Genomic DNA, 18,468 nt, shown 5'->3' with positions numbered 1-18,468 from the left:
AAAGTCTGTTAGGCGTTTCTTAATATAGACACATTTCCCCAAAAACCTTTAAAACTTGGGGTGGATTCAATAGGCAGCCATCTTCCAGGCCTCAGGAGAGATCTTATGAAATTACAGACCGAGAGGAAGTAGCACGTGCTGCTGAAGACGATGTTTATAGTGCAGTTTGAAAGTCATGTAGCAACAGTTGCCTAACAAGTGCAGTGTTGAGGATGTTGCCTTTGCTGAGGAAACCCAAGTTCAATTTTCTGCTCTGCCACAGTGCCCGATGTGGTTTCGGAAAGGTGTCTCTGTGCCGCAGTTCCCCATCTGTGAAATGGGGATAATAGCACTTCCCTGCTGCATTGGGATATTCTGAAGACAATTAACTTGTGAGATTAAAAGATGGTACAGTAATGGGGCAGTGTTAACACCATGGATGGGTGAAGATCTGCAGTGGAGGCATCTACCACTCCAAAGGGAGCTAGAGAGCAGCACATTCTTCACCACCTAGAGATCAAAGGCAGTATGGACGGGGAGGGGCACTGCTGCTGGGGGTATAAACTTTCTGTTTTGCATGCAATAAAACTGTTCCTGTTACCCCACCCACTGCTTGAAAAACTACCTGCCTACTGCAGCCGTGTACTTTGCCAGGGGGCTTCTGTTCTCCTGCTAGGAGAAGGAAAAGTGAGCTGAGTGTTGCTTGATTATTGAATTTTCCACCAGCAGGGAGAGAGAAAAGTCTGCTGCTTTTTCCCTCCCACAGAGCTGGGAGGTAGGGAAGTAGGACAGCAGTCAGGTAGCACAGACTGACTATTCAATATGCCAGCCAGCTCCACAATGGCTTCCCTCTCCACTTTTCTACAGATACCTTTGATCTCTGTGAGGTGGGAACCAAGAGGGTTCTGCTAGAGGGGCAGAGAAAGAGTGATCTTTTCTTTATTGCAGACCACTTGAACAGCTGTCTTACCTTCCAGCTCCCTGTGCTCTTCCCAATCCTCTGGTCTTATTCTGCTCTGTCTTCTAGCCTTAGTCTTGACTTCATCCTATCTATTATGCTGTCCAGTAAACTTCAAACCATTTCTCTTTCCTCCTCTGCCAACCAGCTTCCCATCCTTTTTGATCCCACATCCTCAAGAATTTGCATCTCTTTCCTTCTCCTCATTAGCAAACCCTTCCTACTTTTGATCTGTTGTTCTATGTCCTCTCTTATTTTGATGGTAAGCTCTTTGGAGCTGGGACTGTATCACATCTATGTGCTATAAAGCACAGAACAAATTTATAGAACTATACAGAGATTTCAAGAAAGAGCAGTCTCTCTCAGTCATGTGCAGCTTATCCTTGTGTGCTCCATAACATCATATTCTGGTGAGAAGTTCTTTGTCCTAGAAGAAGAAAGAACAGAGCTGGTCTCTCTCATTGACATGCACACACATGCACTCTTTATCTAAAATGAAATGTTTTTAAAAGTCTGAGATTGACACCTGTCAAAGTTTTATCTTGGTTTTAAAAGTCTCAAAAGAGCTTTTACTTTTCTGAGCTCTCCAGTAATGTATTGTACTTTAGGAGAGTTTGCTGGACATCTGTATTGTTCCATTTAGTAGGAGAAGCATCAGAAAAACCGTTGCACTACTGGGACTCAGTTGCACTAATGGGATACTGCCCATTAAGACTTGCTGCTTGACTTATCCGAAATAACTATTTAATTGTTGTTTGTAATATCTGTAGTAATTTCCCATTTGAAGAGCAAGGAATACTTAAAACACCATACTCCAGTACCATAAGGAAATGACAAGTTCCTAAAGGCACCCCTTATAGGCAGTAGAACAAGAGCTTCTTCGTTAACAAGCTATGTAGTTACTGATAATGGCCGAATGCGGGGGGGGGGGGGGGGGGAATGCAAGAGAGACAAGGGGGAGGGAGGAGAGTTAGGGGTGGAAATGCTGATTTTTTTATTTATTCAGATCAGTATATTCATGGCAACTAGATACCATGGGGACAGGTGCCTTAGAAACACTGACATACATAGTTCCAATCTCTGCAATTTCAAAGATAAGTAGGGGGAAATTATACAATGTAGTTTGAACAGAAGCAGAAGGGGGAGGTTTGCATTCAATTTCTATTGTGGAGTCATGCAGAAGAGCTGTTTATTTCTTTCCTATATAGTATTTGTTATCCTTCCTTAAAGCTGTGATTCTGAATTGGGGATCTAAAACTCGTATGTTTGTGGTATAGATTACTCACATTGCCACATACAATTTGAGCTCTGAGGCAGCAGGTCAATTAACATGAATGAGTTTGTTTATTCAGTGAAGAGAGAAATATTTCCATACAGAAATTTTAGTTTGAGAATCAAACTGCCAGGTGTGGTGGAGTATGTATGAGTGTGTGCAGATGCATGTTGTGAAGAATGTGACGAACCCACACAAATTGTGGAAATGGAGGCTATGGGTTCCACAATAAACTCAGCACAGTAAGCCAGCACTGTTTCACAATAAACCCTTCACACTTCATCATGGAGATCCAACACTTTATAGTTGACAGACTGCATATCACATGCTCTTTTAAAACCAACAATGAAGAGTTGCATGAATACAAAAAACAGGTTTTGGCAGCATTCAAATCCTTTTTACATGGGGCAGTAATGAAAAGGAGGGATTGATTGGAGGAGCTGACAATATCACAAGTTCCTTTTGGAAAGTTCGTGGTCCAACTGATAGAGGATTCTGATAGCTGTGCATACTCAGTTTGGCCCAAAGCAAATCTTAGTTGTCTTTAGTGTTGCATACAGACACTTCAGCAAACTTATAATTACCTTAAGAGGGTTTTTGTCTCTTATCCGGAAAGATACGTGGTATTCTTATCCATTGAGCCTTCTACAACAGATGTTTATTTTCTCCATAAGTTTTCCACCTCTCCTTCCCCCATAAACAATCCTCACAACTCCTTGAGACTCATAAGTCTATGAAATTTCAATAGGAGTGAGTCTGATGCCTTATCTGTAACCTAGAAAAATATAATCATATGTATATGGCCGTGACTTTATTGGGGGTTGAACATGATGCTGGAATTTGTTTCAAAGGGTATTAAAACTTATTCACAAGTGTATAGCTATGCAATATGTTTAGACTATTGCAGATACCTTATTCTTTTTCCCTCCCCCTCTCTTAAAAAACCCCCAATATACCAATAATGTAGTTTTGCTCTGAGATATGTATTGTCAGTGTAGGGGCTAGGACATAATGTAAGTAAGTAAGATGTGAAGCTGACCTGTGCTAACTAGTCTTGCCTAGAACCACTGCAATGTACAGTGAAGAGGTCTCTCAGAATGTTTTGATCATATTTCATGTTATGTTTTGTTCTGTTTGCAACAAATGCAACCTAAAATTGGATCCACACATGATTTCAGGTAGCAAGGGCGTACAGTTGAAGTGATACTCATCAGTGGCTTTCCTAGCTGTCTCTTTGGTGAGCCTTTGCCTTTTCATCATGTTGTCCTTTAAGGAGTAATTCAACTGTCAGTTATTTATGAAGAATCTTCAGAGTTGCAATGCCCCCAGAAGATGATATGATGTGGTTTCCAAATTTTTCCCAAAGGCTGTTGCAAGGAAATATGTTAAATTATGATCTATATGATTGGGATTGTAAGTTCTTTATATTCACTTCCGGAGGCCTTGATTCAAATAAGGTCAGAAGAGAAAATGAGTTTGGTACAGGGAATACATTGGAGGATTTATATTTTATGTGAAGTATTATAGAACTTGGATAAATATCTCAGAATGCCTGGAGGAGTTACTGCCTCTTGTTAGATAGCTACTCAAACATTGTGAAATGACTAAAATGTTACGCCTGTCAGTCTGTCCTCCATCATGGATTACAGTTTATACGAAAGCTTTGATGGGGAATAATGCAGATTTGCTGATTTCTTCTGTCCCTCCTTGTATGTATCATAATAGCGCTGCACAATTTCACAGTCTCAATTTGAGATCTTAGAACAGGAGTATAATTGGGCTGGACTGAGGTTCTGCGTCTTAGCTCTGTATGTGTGTGTGTGTGAGAGAGAGAAGCTCGAACAGGCCTCTTTGCACAATGCTTTGTTAAAGTCACTGCTGTTAGTCACCCACTTGGATGAGCAATACATTCACTCTCAAATTCCAAGCTAAGTTGAAAAGAAGCAATTGTTGTGATACTCTTAACTCCTACTCCAATGAATGTGACATCACATCAGTTATAATTGTTCATAACAATGGAATTTAAATGGCTATAATTCAAATTGGCTACATTCTGTCTGTCAAAGGCAACAGATTTGTTTAACTTTAAAAGTGAGTAGGCTGGAAATAAAGGGAGGCAGAGGTATAGAAAGAAAGGACTTCAGGGAATGCAGGGTGGAGCATCCTTAGGTGGAATAGAGCAACCATTTTAAGGGAATCCACAACTTTACTCAAAAAGGAGTGATAAAAATGATGACAACTTTGTTCAGTTAGACAAGGGAGAATAAAACACAATCCCTGGGACACTGAGGAATAGACTTGCAAATGGTGACGCAAGGTTGTTATGACTACACATAATCAATACCTCAGCTCTGTGTCTCATCAGAAAAGGTCTCCTGCAATTCAATGCCTGCTATCACGTTAATGGTACAATTATTGTTTTTTACTATTTGCTGTGCAATAGCACTTGAGAGCCACAGTCCTAGATCTGTTGTACTAGGCCATGTACAAACACAGAACAAAAAGATGGTTCCTCCCTCAAAGAACCACCCATGATGCTCTTCTGATTGCAAAGGAAGAGCCCTATCAGCTGAGATACCAACACCACTTCCCGCACCAGGGTTTTCCTTGGAGGCTTCTTTTCCCAGTAACCCTGCTGCTTGGCTTATGAAATACAATCAGGTCAGCCAAGAAGTGGTCTGGCAGAAGGATTGGGTACACTGGCAGGAAGCTGAAAACATCCCATGCCCTTGAGAGTTCCTCAGTTTCATTTCAGAACAACAGACATGCTGGGGGAAGCATTTTTGCTGTCGGTGCCATTGAACCATGGCTATTGCTGGCCTTCTGCTTGGAGGGCTCCAGCAATCTGGAAATAGTGTAGCTTCCCCTCTCTCTTTTGCATAATCAGCTGCCTGACTGCCTTTGCAAGTATCCACTGCTTCGGTCAACTTTTTGGCTGATTCATGAAGTCAGAAGAAGAGACTAAGATGTTCCTTAATGCCTCTGGTGATAAAGAAGAGAGAGAGGAATATGGTGGGATAAACACAAAAGGGGATTCGTTGTTTTGGAAGCGGAACACACTGGGGCTACATCTACACTGGCCCCTTTTCCGGAAGGGGCATGTTAATTTCACCTATCGTAGTAGGGAAATCCGCGGGGGATTTAAATATCCCCCGCGGCATTTAAATAAAAATGTCCGCCGCTTTTTTCCGGCTTTTAAAAAAGCCGGAAAAGAGCGTCTACACTGGCCCCGATCCTCCGGAAAAAGTGCCCTTTTCCGGAGGGTCTTATTCCTACTTCGAAGTAGGAATAATAGCCTCCGGAAAAGGGTGCTTTTTCCGGAGGATCGGGGCCAGTGTAGACGCTCTTTTCCGGCTTTTTTAAAAGCCGGAAAAAAGCGGCGGACATTTTTATTTAAATGCCGCGGGGGATATTTAAATCCCCCGCGGATTTCCCTACTACGATAGGTGAAATTAACATGCCCCTTCCGGAAAAGGGGCCAGTGTAGACGAGCCCATACAGTATAACTGTTGTGAATGGGGATAGGCAGTTAGACCTAGTAGTCAGAGCAGTGGGAGTCAGGTCTAGTAGTCAGAACAAGAGTCAGGGACTGCAGGTCAGAGACGGAGTCAAACCATGAGTCAAAGTCAGGAATTGAGCCGAGGGATAGAGCCAGAGTCAGTAGCCGGAGTAGGTGTAACAGCACGATGGAATCTGGAATAAGGCAGGCAGGGAGGAATGGGACAGGAAGGTAGGGGCTCAGGTGTCAGCCAAGGCAGTAGGAGCCGATAAAGCAGCCAGTCAGGATTCACAACTTTCTGTGCCCCTTTTTTGATGTAAAGAATAACTCTGGCTCTCAGTAAGAGTAGCTTTCCTTGGCATCTATCTCTATCTGTAGAGAGCATGCAAGCTAGTGCCCCGTCATGGTTTCCTCCAATGATAATGTAACTTGTTGCCCTGTTAGCAGTTTTATCCAAATCATTTTTCATTGAAATCACCACATTTATTTCCTTTGTCTTTGCTCTGGGCCTGCCTCAGGTAAGGAAAGCGCCTGACGTTCCATTGTGTCAGGGAGCTTGGAGAACTGGATTCCCTGGTTCTCCTATAATCTGCCTGCAAGAAGGGCCAAGTTGTTTCCCTTTTGGTAATAATTAAATGCATCTGACAGTGTCCAGAGGAAGCATATGCACCAGATGGCCTGTCATGCCCCAAAGGCATTATAGCTCATTCCTTTTACAGCATGGGCAGAGCGAGAATCCGCCTCAGTGGAGGCAATCTGCTGAGCAGCCACATGTCGCTGCATTCTTGCCTTCATACCTCATTACTTATGTGGCTGTCCAAGCCTCTGACAGTGAAGGTTCCTGAGTTTAATGGTACATAGAGACCACTGGCTAGTGGCTGCTATCTGCTTCCCACCAGATAGGGGGTGGTTCTAGCAGTGGAGTAGTGAGGGGTCAATTGCTCCCAGGCACCACTCTAGGGGGGCACCAATTTAATCCCCCTCCTCTCTCCCTGTCATCCCTCAGCTCGCCTGCTCCTCCTCCGCCCGCCACTGCTGGCTGTAGCCTCCTCCCTGCCTCTCCACCCCCAGCCCGACCCACTTCCATCTCCACTGGCGGGCTAGTGCATGCAGACGCCCGGCCCCAAACTGGAGGGAGCAGGGGAAGTCGCAGTACAAGCACCTCCCTCTCCTCCCAGGGTCAGGCTCAGGCGTGCGCCAGGTTCGGGGCCCTGTCGGGCGGCGGGGTGTAAAAGAACCCAAATTTTGCCTTTGCCCCTAGGTGCATAACACCCTCGCAACACCTCTGGGTTGTAGACAAAACTCCCTTTTTCAGATTGCTGAAAGAATGATGAATCTTTGGCCATAGCATTTGCATTTTTTCAGGGAACTCCAACAGTCGGGACACTCTTGTGGTAATTTTTCTTGGTACATAGTTCTTGTTTCAGGTTCTGGGTCAGATGCTTTCAGATGTGCTGAGAAAGTTGATCACTGGTTAGTAAATGATTTGCCATGCAAGAAGAAAACAAGGCCAAAAGCCTTCTGTCAGCAGACTTGTTTAGCTACCTAAGCCTACAAAAATTGGAACAACCCAGTTTCCAGATTGATGGAGACCTTATCAGTAATATAATTTACAGGCAGAATTTCTTTCTGGGTCTGTCCTTCTACACTCTACAGCGCCTGCTTTCAATATTTACTTTCTATCCCTTAAAACATAAAATAATAATAAAAAATCCCTCAATACGTAGAAAATGTTTTAAAATACTCCTTTCCTCTCCCCCCCCCCAACCTCGCATTCAGCTGGCTCCATATTCCAGCATAGATTCATGCTGGGGAGGTAGCAGTGGTCTGGGGATTGAGGCTTCATCTACACAAGGAGCTAGAACTGTGCTTCACAGGCTGTGCGAGCATTCCTGTGCTAGCTCTTGTTGATTGTGTAGTCTCGGTTGAGTGGGCTGCATGAGCGGTGGCCTGGACTAGCCACCACAAGTGCACATATAGGGGGTCAGGGCGAGTTTGAACTTGGGGAAGCTGGTCCAGACCTTTGCTGATGCTACGCTACTGGTTTTAGCTGAGAGCTAGTATGAGTTTGCCTACACCAGCTGTGAATCACACTCTTGGCTCCAAGAGTGGATATATTAGCTTACATGTTACAGGGCTGGGGGATATGATTATTAGCCAGTAACATGCCGAATCCCTCCCTAAAGGGGGCACTGATCTCATTTTGCTGAATAGATTGAATTTTAATAATTTCATTTGTGGTTACAATTGCTGACTTTTGTAATCTTTTTGTGCTCTGTTCTCAGTGATAATACTCTATTTTCCATTATTATGTTCAAGTGCACCTTAAAATTCAGAGCACTCCCCATTTTCAATTGGGTAATTTAAATATTGGACTAAAGTAAAATTCATGATTTTTATAGAATTGGTTTGACAAATAGCAAGAAACTAGCTAATTATCATTTAGCAATACACATGCTGAAAATATTATCTCTTGGACCGAAGAGACTGTGTGTGTTAAGTCTCTGACAGCTGCACTCATTCAACATTCAGAAATATAGCAGTTTTATGTGAAGCTTCATCACCACTTGACTTAAATATTAACGAGTAAAGAAGCACTAACTTCTGCTGCTCACCTATACTAACGGTTTGTTATTTTTTTCCTCATTCCCTAATCAAAAACATTTTTAAACAGAGGTCAGTTGTGAACATAAAGACCTTAAACACAATCTCACTACAGACTTTAGACTGAAAAAAACCTCTCAACATTTGAAAGTAAGAAATGTAAGGATTAATTTGAACAAGACCAATTGTGAACCATGCATACAGTGTAGATACTTTTAAGTATTTCCAATCAATTTTTATAGATTAACTGGAGATTTCTAAAGTGCTCTGAGTATAAAAAATATCGGTGGTATTGTTTTTAATAAACAAAGAACAATTAATACAATAGGTAATATATTGTATGCTCAAACTCCTCCTGATCCTTTAAACTGACTGGGCCAAATCACAGCCCCTCTGGTCTACTAGAGATATGGAGATACCCTAGTATTTGTAGACAGTGTTAGTAGAGTACACAGGGGCCATGTACAACATTGTACTGGTGATATGTGGATATTGGAGTCTTGGATCCATTGAAGAGTATGTAATGTACCGCTAAGTCAAATTAGCTGCCGGTCTGCATTTTCTGCTGATTTCATTTAAGCAGTATTATGGCTAGTTGTTTTTCCAGCATTTGTGGACAAACTATACAAGAGAGAGAGGTTTGTGGCTTCTAGGGAAATAGTGAATTGGAGAGCTTTTGGTGGGTTTTAAGCAGATTTTTAAGTTATGCAAAGGTACTACTTTTTCCAATTTATTTTTCAATGTCTGGTTGAAGAGTTGTGAGATTTGGTATGGTGATTCTAATTAGGCTGTGGGTATGCAGGTGGAAATAATCTGCACATAATTTAGTTTCAGGGAGGAGTTAAACAGCAGAAAAAAAGATTGTTTGGTTTTGATTGATTCCACTATCCATACTCAAATATTGTATGGAATGTGCATTTATATCAGTTTGTTTTGTCAAAAAGATCATCTTCCCCCAATATTATTATACTGTGCCTTGTATTCTGCAGCTGATTAACTTTTAAATGATTCTCAACAGAAGGAAATGGAAAGCAAAACAATTTTGCTTTATAATCTGGGCACAACTAGCATTTTATGCATTGAAAATATTTTGGTACTTATAGTTTTATAGTATTGTATATATTTCTACAACTATATGCCATAAATATACTAAACTATGACTCTTTCTTTTAGCAGGTGGGGAAAGAAGAGCCATCATTTGTAAATACCAGTAAGGCCTCCAGTCTGCAGGACCCTAATGTAAGGTCTGTTGCTTCTTGTTTGTAGGGAAAACATCAAACACATTATATAGCATAACATTATCACAACACTGCCTAGAGTGTGCTCGCTCAAATCCATATGTACATACCTTAGTTACTGTGTGAAGTCTGACAAGCAGCAACTTGAGTATGCAATTTATTTTCAGAGAACATGTATCTGTGTGTCTAAATATATAAAGGTCTTCAAAATCTCAGTTTCATTTTTCAGGCAGGAGAAATACTTGGGAAGACTTGTCTAGACAATTTCAGTTTTGCAAAGAGGAGAAAAAACATTTTGGGTAGAAAAGATGTGTAATAATCATAACCTTTAAGTAGACTTTACTAAAACTCACAGTAACTTGAAAAGATAATCTCTGCTTTTGTATTTTGAATCTGATTTCGACTCTGATGCCACTTATAAAGACACCACTGTTTCTAAACAAATGAAATCTTCAGCTGCTGCTGCTACTGTTGTTACAATATTTTTATTACTGCAGTAGTGTCTGGAGACCTCAGTCATGGGCCGTTGTGCTAAGTATTGCACAAACACACAACTTGTTTGCTATTCGTGTTTCTTTCTCTTTCCTGGAACTATTTTAACAGTGGAAAAGGGAGCATTTAAAAAACTTGATGCACAGAAAATGTATTTCTTTGGATTTCTTGCTCTACGGGAAGGGCTGCTTTGGATTGCATTTGTGTTGCACTAGAAGCTGATTCTTCTCAGGAATTTTCCAATTGCAGATAGTCATTTTAAAAAAATCACGTTTTAATGGTTTTGTTTGAATCCCAGGAATATATTCTCATAATAATAAAAAAAAAGGTCTTCACTGTGTGGAATATTTGGAAGCATGGTGCCTTCATATGAATGGTAGTAACATGAGTTTATTCATCACCAGAGTCACAAGGATAATTCTCAAAACACAGTTTCAAAAGGGAATATGTTGATGTAGAGTGTGGACATTAAGTAGGCTGTCAGACGGCTAATTGTGATAGTTTGTTGGTTACTCCATTACAGATTTGTCTACCCTTTTCACCCTAAAGAATGAACATATTATTTCAAAAATCACATGGGTCCCTCAGTCAGTAGCTGTCTTCCCTAGACTCAGGGAGAACTAATTGAACACCTATCCTGCTTTCTTTTGGGCTGCCACAGGCTGGCAGAATTGGGGAGGTGATGGATCAAGCAGGGGGACTCTTCTCCCTCTCTTCTCTCCTCCCTTGTGATGCAACAGGAGGAGCTGCTTAGCAGATACAACAAGAAAGGGACAGCAACTGCTCAAAACACCCATAGCTCACGCTGATGGGAACCTGGTAACCCCACCTCTTCCCAGTATTGCTGAGGCTAATGTAAATTGGAGGACAAGACACATTCACAATTCAACATATTTTCTTAACACAGTCACCCTCAATGGCCAGACTTCAGAGCCTGATGAGCCACAGGTTTGGACACAACTGCTTTCTTCTAATTAATTTGGAAAATTATTTGGGATCCAAAAGCATTCCTTGCTATCTGTCTTTCTCTGCTTCCCACTGTCACTGTGCTCTGTTCCATACATTTCTGTAACACATTTTCCACTACTCTTCCTTCACATGAACATACAGTATCATAATACACACCCTGAAGTACATCAGCTCCACCAAGGAAATTGCAACAGCAGAATATTTTACTCACAGTGTTACTAGCTTTCTTGTGGTATTTCAATGGCTTTTTTTGATGCCTTAGCTTCTTGACTCATGAAAACTGAGATTTTCATATAATTTTTAAAAAGTAAGTTACTAGCTCTCATGGTTGCGCAGAAAAGTTTGAAAATATGACCCCTAAATGCTCAAACAAGGAAGGCAGATGAAAAAGAACCCAACATTTATTATTTTAAAGTCTCATGACTTTTTGGAGGCTAAGTCATGATATTTGCATGCTTTGGGCTCATAATACTGTACATACCAGATTGGGCTATTTGGATATCCAAAGTTTTAAATTGACACCTGAATAGATTTTCAAACTAAAACTCTTTCAAAACAACCTGATACTTGTAAAATGCACATTTAGGTCCAGACAACACCCCATTCTACAAAAAAGCCATGGAGCAAGGAGCTTTGAAAGTGGAATTCTTTGTGATGAATCCCTGACATAGATTCCCCCATATCGACCCAATGGATTATATGTCCTTTGTTGAAAAGCTTGCAAGGCTAACCCACAAACCTGGAAGATTAAGAACATAAGAACATAAGAACGGCCATACTGGGTCAGACCAAAGGTCCATCTAGCCCAGTATCCTGTCTACCGACAGTGGCCAGCACCAGGTGCCCCAGAGAGGGTGGACCGAAGACAATGATCAAGCGATTTGTCTCCTGCCATCCCCCTCCAGCCTCTGACAAACATAGGCCAAGGACACCATTTTATCCCCTGGCTAATAGCCTTTTATGGACCTAACCTCCATGAATTTATCCAGCTTCTCTTTAAACTCTATTATAGTCCTAGGCTTCACAGCCTCTTCTGGCAAGATTAGCACAGAAGGGGCAAGGTAGGAATGTAGGATCCTTGGAATCACATTAATAAAGAAAGGTTATTTGGTTTGATTTGGTTGTGAGGGCTGGGATGGTCTCCTTTTCTCTTGGTTATTATATTTTCATCATGGTTTGTTGGGTCAAACTACCTGATGACCTGGTTCAGATATCACTGCTTTAAATCGTACTTAAGCATAGTCATTACATTCGGTTCTTAGGCCTATCTAAGAGAGAATTTATTTTGGAAATTTCTATATTGTAGTTCAGAAAAAAAATGTGACTTAAAAATCTAACTACATACAAGTTTATAAAAACTCTTGCTGAAATACATGAGTTTTGCAAACTCCTTGAGAACAGGAATCCTAAGTAGGAGATTACAATTATTTACTGCCCTTTACTGCTCCTGGGCTTTCTTTTCCTGCTCTCCCTAATGTTGCGAAAGAGAAACTGGTTAACCAACACTCTGAAAGTGTTCTGGTTGATTTTATTACATCCCTTGTCCCTTTTTACTGTCGATCAACAAATGTTGCAGCCATGCCTGTGGGATCTGGCAAGGTTGGATGAGATTGTTTCTCTGTGGCTCTATTTTTCCCTTTCTGGGAGGTCAGTAGGGGCAGGTGTTGGGTAATTGTTCATCAACCCAAGGAGCCTTCTTATGAAATATTGAAAAGAATTCTGCTTAAGCAGTATACATATAAAGCTATTATGGGACACTCTGAGAGGGTTTGGGCTATGGTGCCACCTGTATACTCAGGAAATTCAACTCTGCATTTCATTTTCATCAGATCCATAAGATGCCACTTTCTTGTTTGCCTACACAAGGCATTGACCCAGATGAGAATGATATAATTGATGCTCTGTCTGGCTAGGACAGAGCTGATGTTGCTTAGTGGGGTGAATCCACTAAAAAATTGCATGGGTTGTGACTGCATTCAGTATATTGGTAGGGTGTAGGTGTAAATAGCAAATGATAGGTAGGGATGGGGAATTTTAATTACAGATCTCTGTTTGAAAAGGAAGATGGCAAAACACATATGAATTTCCATTACATATTTGAAATGTAATAGGGACAGCATCTTTCTTTCAGTGCATGGAGGAAACAACAGCGGGCAGTTATTTTAGACTTGAGTCTGACCAACATGGAGGAGTTGGTTACACATCTCCTGGTGGAAGGCAGTTTGGGAGAAAGTGATCTTGAAATGAGAGAGTTCATGATTCTAAGGAAAGGAAGTAATGAACGCATCACAATAAGAAGTATGGACTTCAAAACAGAAGACCTGAAGAAACTCAGAGAACTGCTTCCTTAGATCCCTGGCAGTTTCTCAGAGAAGCAATATGAAATATACAATTGCTAACTATTCTGATAGTTAGCAATTGGAAGACTAGTACGAGGTTAATATGTCTCCAGCAGGAGCTCTTTAATGATTTGGAAATCAAAGCTTCATCTTACAAGCAGTGAAAATTGCAAAGGAGTACAGAGTGCAAACACAAACATTTAGGAACAAAATCATTTGTGCCTTAGCATTTCTGAAGTTCTACTTAGCAAAGGAAAGAAAAAGCAGTAAGAAGAATTTTTTTATGAATATGTTAGGGAAAAGATAAAGATAAAGGAATGTGAAACTCTTAGGCTTAGTGGAGAAGGAGAGCTGTTAACAGATACTATTAAGAAGATTGAGGTGTTTAATATCTGTTTTGCATCAGTCTTCATTAAAAAGGTTAATGGTGACCAAATTCTCAACACAGTTAATATTAACCGCAGCTGGGGGGAATGCAAACCAAAACAGGGTAAGAACAGGTTAAAGAATATTTAGATAATTTAGATGTAGTAGATCTGCTGAAATTCATTCTGGGTACTTCAGAAACCAGAATTGGTCATAATTAGGGATGTAAATGGTTAACCGAGTAGCCAGTTAACTGGTAAGCATCACTCTTAGTGTTTGATGCTTACCGGTTATGGTTAACAGGCACGGGGGCTGATCCAACCTGGTGGGGCCTGTACTGGTGCACCACAAGTAGAGACACTCCAGCCTGGACAGAGCAGCCCCCAACCCGGGGGGGGGGGGGGGCATGGCACCTCCCATGCATGCTCCCATTAAAGCAGTTAACCGGTTAAACATAGCATTTGACCATCGCAGTTAACCCTGGTTAAACGGGATTTTACGTCTATATTAGTAATTATCTTTGAGAATTCACAGAAGATAAGTGAGATCTCAGAACACTGAAAAAGAGCTAAAATAGTATCTGTTTTTAAAAAGGGGGAACAGAGCAGATGAGCCAGTCTATCTTTGAAATCTGGAAAGATACTAGAACAAATTATTAAATGTAAGTAGAGCCATTATTATTTATAAGTGCCTATAGGACAGCAAGGTTATAAGGAATAGCCAGCATGGACTTGTCAGGAACAAATCATGTCAAAGCTACTCATTTTCTTCTTTGTCAAGGTTATTGGAATAGTTGATAGAGAGAAGTAGTGGTTATAAGAGAACCTTGATTTTTTCATAAGGCTTTTCTCCCAATCCTAGCTGACTTTCCCATAAGCGAAGTATGGTTTAGATGAAATTCCTATAAGGTTGATGAACAGCTTGTTGAAAGACTTTACTCAAAAATAGTTATTGATGGTTTGCTGTCACAGTAGGATGGGGTACTTGTGGGATCCCACTGGGCTCACGTCCTACTTCAGCTCTGTTTAAATGACAAAAATGATGCATAGACCTTTCATTGGGCTTTTGCTCATGTGTGAATTGCATGTATTTGTTAATTATAATTGGTCAGCCATGTCACGACTAATATTAATGTCACAATTAATATTGTTCCTGCTTCTTGATTTGAGAAGGACACTAGTGCTTTTGGTGCAGATGCATGCATATACAAATTTAAAGTTCCTTTTCTGCAAATACCCAGGTAAACATTTCCCTGAACATTTTTGCCAGTCAAAAATGACTGTGTGAATGTTCAAAGAAAGCAAACAAAAATGTGAAAACTGATTTAAAAATAGAAATTAGTATTTGCCAAAACTATTTTGCCATGACCCCTCTTGGTGCCTCTGTTTCTCGATCTGTAAAATGCAGGTACGATGCCAAGCTCCTTTGATATCTTCTCATGAAAAACTCTATATTCGAGGCAGGTGGTATTATTGCTCAAGGTAATAATATCAGGGACAATGGCCTCACATCAGATTTCTAAGTAATGACAGTAGCATACGTTAGCAGAATGCCCTGATTTTCTAACCCCACAGCATTGGGCATGTTTTTTTGCAGGGCATTTAGTATAACTGAATATACGCACCTTGGATTCCTATTGAAACCTGTCAACCTAGTGCATAAAGACAAGATGCCAACATACAAAGACCTTACTGGCTGGTTTATCACTGTCTTGTCTGCAACTCCTATGCTAGTCTGGGAGATTGCACTGCTAATGAATTAACTACTTGAACATGGCCTATCGTCCCCTGAGCAATTACTTTAGCATCTGCCATAGCAAATTCAATTTTGCTTAACAGTTGCTACAGCTCTGTGCAGAGTTAGTTCTGGCTGAAGTAGTAATAATCACTTGGGCATGCGTGGGTATGGCTGTGTTTTGCCACAAGCTGGCTTCCAATCATCTCTTTGGACATAATGGCATATAACAACATGTTCCTATACAGTCACGGCAGCTCAGCCAATGGACTCCCTCATTTTTCTGTATGCTTGGTAAAATGTGGGTCTTTCTATTGTCATGTTTGTTTTAGCCATGTGAAGATTATATAAAGCTGAAACAGCAGTAGCTGTGGCGGGTCCTAGGAAGGAGAAGAGGAAGCATTATAGTATACCCTCTAGTGCTGAGTATGGAGACATGGCGACTGCAAAACTAAGTTCTAGACTGCTCTGTTACCAACAGGCCTACAGTTCTCAGCAGGGATTAAACTGGGAAGAAGGGGAGGAGGTGGGGCAGTGCAGTTCTTCTCTGCTAATAACAGAGGTAAGACTCCCACTTTTCTCCTGAGTTTTGGAGAGCACTGTGATGTCCGCACAGCTCCCCCTCTTGGTTGCTACATGGGTTTGCTCATCCACCGTGTTTGTCTATTTAAACCATTCACACACACACACACACACACACACACACACACACACACACACACACACACACACACACACACACACACACACAGTAACTCAAATATGGGCACTAGCTTGATCTTTATCATCTTTCAAGGTCAATTCAAAACAGCTCACTAGCTCACCTGTGTATGACAGACAAATGTGCAGATGACTAATAGATGAATGCACATTTCTTTAGCTGACTCTGAACCCTGATATGATCTTGTCATATCCATGGATTAGGCACTATTTGGATTTAGGATTTTACTATTACTCAAACGTATTATTGGATACAGAGTTTTCCCCCACCCCCACCCTGGGGAATAAATAATCTTAAACATGTTAAAATGCTTATATGCCTTTGAAGAAGATTTTAAAGTTAACATTGTTCGAAATGGTTTATATAATTTCTCTCTGACCTGAAGAAAGAGTTCTTTAGCTATCTTTGGTCATTACACTTTTGATATACAAACAGGAATAGGTATGATTGGCTGGTGGCTGTCATCTTCAGTAGTCTGATACACTGGATGAGAACTTGTAGCAAAATACATTAGTTTCAAGTTTGCAATCCATTTTATAACTGTTTGGACATTTTTGTGAGCATGGTTTTATTCCAAAAACATTTTGGAAAAGTTGTCAATGTTATTCCTGCAAATCAGGGACTAGCTTGGTTGGGAGTTCTGGCACATTGTACAGGAAAAGTTCTTCAGTTTGTTGAATTTACTCCTTGTGTCCAGGAGGATCAAGGAAAGCCATTTTGGTTCATTTTCCAAGAAAGAGGTGATGTGTTTTGTAAGCTTTCTCTTACCCATTCAGAAAAATTGTTGATGGCAGCAGCATTAAGGAACATTTCCTTTCAGAGAGGGCTCTGAATGTCTTCCTCTCAGACATCTAGTGGATTTTGAAGGAAGCAGTGGTCCTTCTTCCCCTTTTTGTGTTTAATCTCCTTAGTTTTCTTTAAAATAGCAAATATAAACCAGAAATTCCACTGTGTGGTGTCATATCGATGCCCACATGTTTCAGCAGCAGGGCTGCAGACTTTAGATCCATGGCACAGACCTTTGGCTCTTAAGCTAATAAAGTAATAGATAGCAGTAGGTTGTTGTCCTCCTCTTTGTGGACCAGGACTATTGGAGGATGAAATAGTGGGCTTGTGAGTGGTTTTCACACATTTACTCACAAGAGGAATGGTAAGACTCAGATATTGTGAAGTCTATTCAAGGTTCTGGAGGAGAATGTTCTCTAAAGGCTACACACGCTTCTGCCCTGTTCCCTCCAAGTCTTATCTCATCTTCACCTTTGACCTCCAGTCTGATCTACTCTTTTCTCTTTTTTCTCCCTTCCCCAACTCCTTGCGCCAGTCCTAATCCTCTCCCCTAGCCAATCCCCATCTCCAACCCTGGGTTCATCACAGCTCCCATGTCCTTGCCCAACATGTCTCAGTCTTTCCCTTGGGCTTCCTCATTCAAGTCCCTATCTCCTCCAACTCAGCATTCTCGTCCAATGGCCTTCTCTCCTCCCTCTCAAGTTCGCAGGCTACTTCGTGACATTTTCTAAAACAATTCACTTTGAGGCAGACACGCAATCTAGGACATTTCAGCCCCAAAAGATTAAAATTTGTTTAATTATGGGCAACAAAAAATGGGGTCTTGTAATGGGAAGTGTCTGGTAGCCAACTCTTCCTATAATGTACTTTTACTTTATGGTGCTATCAGAGATTTTTTGATAGAGTATATTTACAGTTCTGCTTATTTCACTAAAGGTCTTCAAAAGACTGGGTGTAGATAAACACTAGCATATTTTTCACCATCTGCTACACTTTAGTTTTCATTTACCCTCTAATGTTACACACACAAGATTACTTGGATATACAACAATTAGCCGGGTGTTCTTTTTACTTTTTTATTGATATATTTTGAAAAATCACAACCAAAATTAATATTGACAAAGTTTCATATAAATTCCAGTTAAATGTGAGGCAAAGTAATATTCACATACATAAACATAAGTGCTTCCATTTTTTGTGTGTATGTCAATGTAACACAAAAGAGAATCCATCATCTAGTCAAATATTTCCATTGGCAGATCAGTTATTTTTATTTCTGTCATTACTATCACTTGATATTGTCTCTCATGTGGTACATTTATTGACTGAACAATTTATTTTTATGGTAACATGCATTTGGATTTTTATCAACAGTCTGGTATGCTCAACATGCCAAATGGTTTGGCATTCATCTGCTAACTTCTTTCTTTTAAGACCAACTGTTGCATTACCTTTGTTGATCCTTATTATTCAAATTGTTTCATCTTTGATAAGATTGCAAATAGGAATA

At 40.7% G+C, this 18,468-nt stretch overlaps 1 protein-coding gene across 1 annotated transcript in view; it reads left to right on the top strand.

The window, feature by feature from the left end:
• Positions 1-18,468, top strand: part of EPB41L4B (erythrocyte membrane protein band 4.1 like 4B) — a 266,029-nt gene that overhangs the window by 195,610 nt on the left and 51,951 nt on the right. The window contains exon 19 of the mRNA XM_075921605.1: positions 9,490-9,557. Within this exon, the coding sequence (XP_075777720.1) occupies positions 9,490-9,557 (68 nt within the window). The remainder of the gene's footprint in view (positions 1-9,489; positions 9,558-18,468) is intronic.

This window comes from Pelodiscus sinensis, chromosome 2 (assembly GCF_049634645.1).
Source record: "Pelodiscus sinensis isolate JC-2024 chromosome 2, ASM4963464v1, whole genome shotgun sequence".
In the NCBI taxonomy this organism is placed as follows: Eukaryota; Metazoa; Chordata; order Testudines; family Trionychidae; genus Pelodiscus; species Pelodiscus sinensis.
This window is presented reverse-complemented; position numbering and strand designations above follow the sequence as displayed.